The following is an 8,017-nucleotide window of genomic DNA, read 5'->3' on the forward strand; positions in this document are numbered from 1 at the left end:
GGAAATGTGAGTTCTTTTGCCTTCAGAGGGAACAGCAAAGAGTCCCTTTGTTAAAAAAAAAAAAAAAAAAAATCCATGGTAATCGATGTGACGATTACAAACCCATTGTTTATTCTTTTAATACATATTTGAATTTCTTCCCTTGTGCAAGGTACAGCACTATAGTGAAACAGTGATGCTCCTTAGGGTTGGAATTGTGTATTTTAAAAAGCAGCTGCCTGCCCTGTGCCACCAAGCGTGCAAGGTAGAGCAGCCGAGATGATGATTCAGGAAAGAAAGATAAACTTTCAGAGATGACAGAATGATCATCAACTTGCTAGTCTCAGCCTATATTTAGTGAAGGGACATTTTCAATGTAGCAAACAGATAATGCTTAGAATCGCTGCTCAAAAAGACATCTAATAGCCCTACATTCTGCCACCTCCCAAAGTCTCAAAAGTGCCTGTGAAAATCTCTCCAGAAAAGCCATTCTGAATCTACAAACCTGCTGGTGATTCTTTCAGATCCTGATTGATTATTTCTAGGTTCTTAAAATAATAGACAAAAGGAAGTAAAATAATTTTTATGGTACATGATACTGTGTCACATTAAATATAGTTGTTAATGTGTTTTCCTACTCTAAATCATTTTGCAAACTATAGATGGTATATATTATTGTCATTTTGATGTAATGTTGACAGAAATATCTTCCCATTATGTCATTTTTATGGAAAAGAGTGACTCATAGCCTTTTTCCTAGAAGAATAACCCACTGTTAGTAGGAAGGTGATAAAATGCAAGTCAGAGGAGTGAAGAACTGTAAATCCTAACAGGGAAACAAATGAAACATTTGTCATTACAAGGATAGTGACATTTCTAGAAAGTTTCTTGGAGATGAGATTTACAAGTCCGTGCTTAACCAAGGAAAAAAATGTGTAACATAATTTTAAAAATATTATACTGGTGACCTATGCATGTCAGCTGTGGCGAGAAGGAAAGAAGGGTACCGTCTCTGTCCCTCACCTTTCAGAGCCCTGGAAATCACGGCACATGTGAGAAAGAAAGGCCTCTGGTCCTCTAGGTGAGCCACGAATTTTTTTTTTTTTTTTTTTGAGATGGAGTCTTGCTCTGTCGCCCAGACTGGAGTGCAGTGGCACAGTCTCAGCTCACTGCAATCTCCACCACCCGGGTTCAAGTGATTCTTGTGCCTCAGCCTCCCAAGTAGCTGGGACTACAGACAACTGCCACTATGCCTGGCTAATTTTCGTATTTTGAGTACAGACGGGTTTTCACTATGTTGGCCAGACTGGTCTTTAACTCCTCAACTCAAGTAATCCACCCTCCTCGGCCTCCAAAAGTGCTGGGATTATAGGTGTGAGCCACCACGTCTGGCTTGAGTTCTCCTGAAAGCTAAAATGAAAGTTCTTTTCCCTGCTCCCACTTCCTGTGATACTAGGCAAGTCACTTCACTTTCCTTAGCGGGTCTGTTTCTTCATCTCTAAAATTGTAGATGGGGCACACAATCTGAGGGTTCCCTTCAACTCTGAAATTCCATGATGCAAAAATAATGGATGAGAAGTCTTCTGGGGGAAGTCTAGAGCATCACACAGAGGTCAGCCTTCCTCAAGTACAAGTGGCACCCCCTAGACTTTTCCTGCTACCTAGTGGCTGACGTACGTGTGTCCCTGCATTGAGGGGAACTCCAGAACCTTCGTTTCTTTTCTCTCTCTCTCTTTTTTTGAGATGGAGTCTCGCTCTGTCGCACAGGCTGGAGTGCAGTTGCGCAATCTCAGCTCACTACAACCTCCGCCCCCTGGGTTCAAGTGATTCTCCTGCCTCAGCCTCCTGAGTAGCTGGGATTACAGATGTGTGTCATCACTCCCAGTTAAGTTTCGTATTTTTAGTAGAGACGGGGTTTCGCCATGTTGGCCAGGCTGGTCTCGAACTTCCGACCTCAGGTGATCTGCCTGCCTTGGCCTCCCAAAGTGTTAGGATTACAGGCATGAGCCACTGCGCCGGCCAAAGCCTTCATTTCTAATGATTTTGAGGTAATCTCATTACTCAGCTGTCGTTGCTGTGGAAACATCTCTCACAATAACATCTCGGCTACTAAACGTTTTCAGCAGCCTAGAGGCATGTCGCAGTGCCATGGAAGACACTTAGTTACTCCCAAACCAAACCCCACATTATTTTCTACTCATCTCAAGCCAAGTCTTGTTTCCTTATTTCTGTTGTGGAGTTAGTTCTGGTCTACTCTCTGCTTCAGAACCCTTTGTCCTCTTTTCTTTGCATTTTGTAACTGCCACGAAGTACCACTGATTTAGTCTTCTAAATTTGTTCCCCCTCATTCCTACTCTAACAGTCCTACCCAGGGCCGCATTCCAGCTACTCCTCCACCAACAGCTATCTTGTCTTCTCAGCTTCAGTTCATTTTGCACATTCATCTCAGATTAAGACTCCCCAAATGTCTTACCCCGTGGCTATCCCACTGTTTATCACAAACTTGTGTGTGTGTGTGTGAGGTTTTCTATGACTTCTGACCCTAGCAAGTTTGTATCTACTATTATTCACTAGCGCCTCCTCTATTTTAAAATTTATTCACTCTACATGTGAGCATTGCCTCCAGCTCTCCTCCATACTGCAATGTTCTTCCTTTTCTTCTGAGCCATCTGCAAGACACATCTCCAAGGTCCAGCTCTCACAATCTGTGATGAGCCTTTCCTAATCCAGTATGTATATCTTTGTACAGAGTTCTTTGCTGTATCTTTAAAATATCTAAATAAATATGAAATCATTCTATTTTGTCTTATTCATCAATCTAAGAATTGATAGTTGAATGTTCCCAACATGTACTTTCATCTCTTTGCTAAAATATATATTAAGTTCTTTGTGGTGAGGAAACTGGCCACTAGAAAGGGCTTTCAAATGTGCAAATCTCTTGTCATGAGCTAAGAAAAACTCTTTAATATCCCCCCAAGCCATGGGCACATAGCTCACAGAATGAATAGAGGAAATGTTCAGCCTCAATAGTTAAGACATTAGAAGACTTAAGATACCATTCTTCATCTATTAAAGAACCACAATAGGAGCTGTGAGGGTACACAGAAATAGGCAGTCTCAGCCCTCCAGAAGGAAAATCAGTTGCTACCACCTTCTGGAGGATATAGTAGGAAAAAGCTTTAAAAAGTTAATATGCTTTGACCCATGAATTCCACTTCCAGAGATGCATCCTAAGGAAATACAACACACATATAAACAGTGTTGAAGGTGTTCATCAAGGTGTTAAAGAATAGGATAGTAGGTGATATGGTTTGGCTCTGTGTCCCCACCCAAATCTCATCTCAAACTGTAATTCCCAAGTGTCAAGGGAGGTGATTGGATCATAAGGGTGGTTTCCCCCATGCTTCTCATGGTTCTCATGACAGTGAGGGAGTTCTCACAAGATCTGATGGTTTTATAAGTGGTGGTTTCCCCTTCTCTCTCTCTCTCTCTCTCACTCTCTCTTTCTCTAACCTGCCACCATATAAGAGGGCTTGCTTCCCCTTCTGTCATGATTGTAAGTTTCCTGAGGCCTCCCCAGCCATGTGGAACTGTGAGTCAATTAAAAGTCTTTTCTTTATAAATTACCCAGTCTTGGGTATTTCTTTATAGCAGTGTGAAAGCTAATACAGTAGGTAAATAACTTGTGATCCACTTGTACAATGCAATACCATGTGGTCATTAAAATTAATAGTTGTATGCCTTGTTTTTTTAAATTGGCCCATGCCCCTTTCTTGTATCGGCATCCTAATTCTCCTCTGGGGATCCATTCTTCCCCTATGCCCCAACCAGTCCATGTTGTTTGAATGGGTGTTTTAGTTTGGGTTCCCTAGAGAAACAGATCCTGAGATGGAAATTTTCATGCAGAAAGTTTATGGGGAATATCCTTGAAACCAATACTTGTCGGGGAGTCCAGGAAGTGGGGATTGGGCAGAGGGAGGAGTTGACCTGTGATGAACCGCCATAAAGGCCTGATTATTCTAGCAAGAGCTCTGGAGCTAGAATAATCCTTCAATGTTGTCCCAACTTAAGGCAAAAGGTTGGGGTTCAGCCCTTATATAAACACTCCACATCAGTCACTGGATGAGGGCTGACACTGGGAGGGGTATGACCTTGGTATGGGTGGCTCTCTGGATAAGGTTAGTTCACAGAGAGGACTCAGCTGAGAGGCATCAGTGCCACCACTCCCAGGAGTTGAGGGTATGAGTGTCTCAGTCTTGAAAGGGGGATTTGGGTGGTGCCTCTCAGCACCCACTATATGTGGAGCTGATCTAGCCCCACCCTCTGCTGTTGGCCCAGGCACAGCTAATCTGAGCATTTCAATGCCACACATCCTTGCCTTCAAATAGTAATTAGGCCAGGGGCGGGCTCATGACTCAATACCAGCCAGCGAGGTTCATTATGGGGATTTCTGCTGGAACAATTAGAAAGAAAAGAGATACTTTTGTTCCTGGATTTGCTAGATGGGGACAGTGAAAGTGTGGCGCCTTCCTTCATACCACTAGAGAGTCATTTACCACCAAGGAAAATGAGGCCAATCTCAGAAAAAGCAGAGTCAAAAGATGGAGGATGCGAGCCCTAAAATTATTACTTGGGTATTTGAATTCACTAGTTTAAAGTCCTTGGACTTTTCAGTCACACAAGCCAATATATTACCTTTTGCATTGTTCAGTTTAAATGAGTTCTGACAAATACAATGGTGTGCAAGAATTCTTAATGACATATTCATGGCACAAGGAAAAAAGCAACACAAAAAATTTACATATTGTAATGATCCCAGTTTTGTAAAACATTTATTTAAAAAATGCAGCAGGCCTATAATGTCAGCACTTTAGGAGGCTGAGGCAGGAGTATCACCTGAGCCTAGGAGTTCAACACCAGCCTGGCCAACATGGTGAAACCCCGTCTCTACTAAAAATACAAAAATTAGCAGGGCATGGTGCTGCATATCTGTAGTCCCAGCTACTCAGGATGCTGAGGCAGGAGGATCACCTGGGCCCAGAAAGTGGAAGCTGCAGGGAGCCGTGATCATGCCACTGCACTCCATCCCGGGTGACTGAGAAAGACCCTCAAAAAAAAAGAAGAAAAAAGCAGCAGAATAGAAACAATGGTGATAGTTAAATGGTGAGATGAGAGTGAGAGACGCTGAATGTAATTTTGTACTGTATGTATCCCAGATGTCAGGGTCTGGGATTTTACCCAATTTACCATACTCACTCCACCCAATCAACTGGTAGGATCTCCGTGAAACAGTAACAGGCTCACTTAGACATCGATTGCTGCCCCATGAAAATCCTATGAACCGTCCTTGGTTCCCCGAGGATACTGTCTGGCAAGGCCCCTTATTTCTCCAACTCCTGTCATACCTTGGCTCCAGTTCTGACTTCTAAGGGGTGCGTGTTTCCTGCCGCCCACGCCATCCTCGCGTCCCACGCCTTCGCTATTCCTGCTCATGCTAGGGGCGCCAGCTTCGCTGGAAGACGCCCCGCTTTGCTGGTCCCCGACTCGGTTCCAGGTCCGGTTGCAGATGCCACCCAGGTTTCGAGCGCTGAGGAGCAGAGAGCAAGGCCTCTGCTCGGGCCCCGCTGTCTCTAGCCTGCGGCTCCGCGCCGGGTGTGCCGGGGCGACTGGGCGGGCACAGAGGCTTCCCCGCCCCGGGGCGGTGCCCTCGCTCGAGGCTGGTGGCTCCTCCCCTCCCGGCCGGGCCCAACAGCCCTCGGAGCTCAGCGCCGCCGCCATGTCCTCCGGTGCCAGCGCGAACGCCCTGCAGCGCCTTGTGGAGCAGCTCAAGCTGGAGGCCGCGGTGGAGAGGATCAAGGTGCGGGATCCGGGGACCCACACTCCGGTGCCTCCGCCCGCGGGGTGGTGAGAGGAGGAGGCCGGGGGCCCGGGCCGGGCGCCAGCTGGGGGACGCGGGGGCAGCGGCGAGGCCTCGGCGGGGTCTGGGGGCGGCGGGGGTGGCGGGGAGGGGGTGCGCAGGGCGAGCCGGGGCCGGGCCCTACGGGAGGAGTCCGCGCCTGGGGAGGCCGCGCGGTCGTGGTCTGGGCCGGGTCCCCTGGGGCGCGCCCACGCCCACTCCAGAAGGCGGCCGCGGTCAGATCCTCGGAGGGCGCCCGGGCGGCCGGCGACTCGCGGGCCGGGAGGAGGGACCCAGGGCTGGGAAGGCCACCGCAGGGCCACGACTTGGTGATGGATTGGCAGGATGAGAGCGAGAGGGAGGAGAGCCAGGATGCTAAGGTTTCTGTCGTCGTGACGGGGTGGACGGCCCTGCCACCCGCCAAGGTAGAGAGGAGAGGGGACAGGATGAGTTCGGCTGCGGACCTGGGGACTCCAGGGAACCACCGGGAGGGATTTGTCCTCATGGCCTGAAACAGCGCGCAGGGCTGAAAGAGATCATTCAAGTGCAGGGAGGCGAAAAAGCCTCTTTTATGAAGAGCAGAGCCCAGAGCCTGGGACCCAGGGACCAGCCACACCGATGGCGGAGAGAAGAGGAAGTAAGAGACAGCAAGGTTGCTGAGCAAGGAAGGGGGAATTTCCAAAAACTGGGGCTCAGTCAACATGTCCAGCGTTAGTTAGTGGGCCAAAAGGCGTCTGTTGCAGAGCTGTGGTTAGCAACCAGTGCAGCATAATTTGCAGAAGGTCTGTAGGAAGGAATATACCCGGGGTAGTCCCTGTGCCTCAGCGGCGCCTTTGCTGTGTGCCTGGCACTGCTACAGGGAATAGGGTGGTTCTGGATGGGAAGGTAAACAGCAAATTAACAGATACATAGCATTGCTTCACATACTAAGTGGAGTGAAGATTATAAACAGGGTAAGGGAGAGAGGGCGTAGAACGTAGAGGTTTGGTTGCTTATGTGTTAGTAAAAGCAGAATCTGGACTGTCACAGGGCAGGCGGACTTTTTTCTTCTTCTTTTTAAAGAGATCTAGTTTTAAAGAAGAAATAACGTGTTTTTTTAACTTAAGAAATGAAAAGCCATGTTTTGGGGTTGAGAGGAAGGAACAAATTATATTTTTAGGTTCCAATGAAGAAACAAATGGAAGCCAATTGCTGGTAGAGGAGACAGGGCTACGGGAGGCGGGGGACTGGTGGTGCAGCTTCTGAGACAGGAATAAAGAAGGTAAAGATGCGCGTAAAGATACAGTATGTTTCTGGATATGGGCTTAAAGACTTGTGACAATTTTCTTTGTGAAATAGGAGGCCACATTTTCTTCTAAGGCAGAGGAAATGGGACTAAGGGAGTGGCCCTAAGCAGGCAGGTAGATGCGCGGTGACTCTGAAGACCAAGCTGCTGTGAGAAGGGAGACTGCTGGTCATATTTGCTGGTCACATTTCTCAAAAGAGACTCCAGCAACCTTTGGCCATCCTGGAATGTGAGTGCCGAAGGTGAATGGTAGTTGATGGAGGAGTGAGTTAGCAGGAGAGGTATATCAGAAAGGTGGAGATGGGGCGGGAGGGCAAGGCGTGTCAAAGTCTGGCCAGAAAGGGGCTGAGCCTAGGTGGGTAGAGAAGGAACGGAGCCAGCCTCCTGGTGATGAGTGAAACAGAAGGGGAGGGGGTGACACCTGGAGATCCTGGTGAGGTCAGAGGAGAATAAAGGAAGAATAAAGGAGGCAGCACCCTGGATGGGAAGGAGAGATTGTGATCAGAGAGTAGGAGACTGGGGTGTAAAATTTCAGAAGTGGAGCAGTTACAGGTGTTGTAACTGTATCTGTTGGCATTGAGGAGAAGGCTGTTTGGGGAGAGGAAGTCAGGGAACTGAAACCAGGGTTGTTGGAAATTCACAAAGACAATGTGGGGACCTGAGGTGGAAAGTAAAACTCTGAGCCAGTCAAATGTCTGCCTACCTGCCAAGTAGCTAGGAAAAAAAAATATATGTATATATATATATATATTTAAAATATATATATATAATATATATAATGCAATATATATTATATATAATATTATATATTATATATATTATACATAATATATATAATATTATGTATAATATATATT

At 46.9% G+C, this 8,017-nt stretch overlaps 1 protein-coding gene and 1 long non-coding RNA gene across 3 annotated transcripts in view; one reads left to right on the forward strand and one right to left on the reverse strand.

The window, feature by feature from the left end:
* Nucleotides 1-5,465, reverse strand: part of LOC116524849 — a 23,280-nt gene extending 17,815 nt beyond the window's left edge. Inside the window, exon 1 of the long non-coding RNA XR_004257505.1 lies at nucleotides 5,385-5,465. This is a non-coding gene — a long non-coding RNA (uncharacterized LOC116524849). The remainder of the gene's footprint in view (nucleotides 1-5,384) is intronic.
* GNG10 (G protein subunit gamma 10) overlaps nucleotides 5,427-8,017 on the forward strand; it is a 9,605-nt gene continuing 7,014 nt past the window's right edge. The window contains exon 1 of one of the 2 annotated variants that reach the window (XM_032240343.1): nucleotides 5,427-5,836. In XM_032240343.1, coding sequence (XP_032096234.1) covers nucleotides 5,471-5,836 — 366 coding nt within the window. In that variant the 5' untranslated portion in view covers nucleotides 5,427-5,470. The remainder of the gene's footprint in view (nucleotides 5,837-8,017) is intronic. The other variant, XM_032240342.1, reaches the window with a different exon arrangement.

The sequence above is a fragment of the Sapajus apella genome, unplaced genomic scaffold (assembly GCF_009761245.1).
Source record: "Sapajus apella isolate SASKATOON/1434 unplaced genomic scaffold, GSC_monkey_1.0 scaffold46, whole genome shotgun sequence".
In the NCBI taxonomy this organism is placed as follows: Eukaryota; Metazoa; Chordata; class Mammalia; order Primates; family Cebidae; genus Sapajus; species Sapajus apella.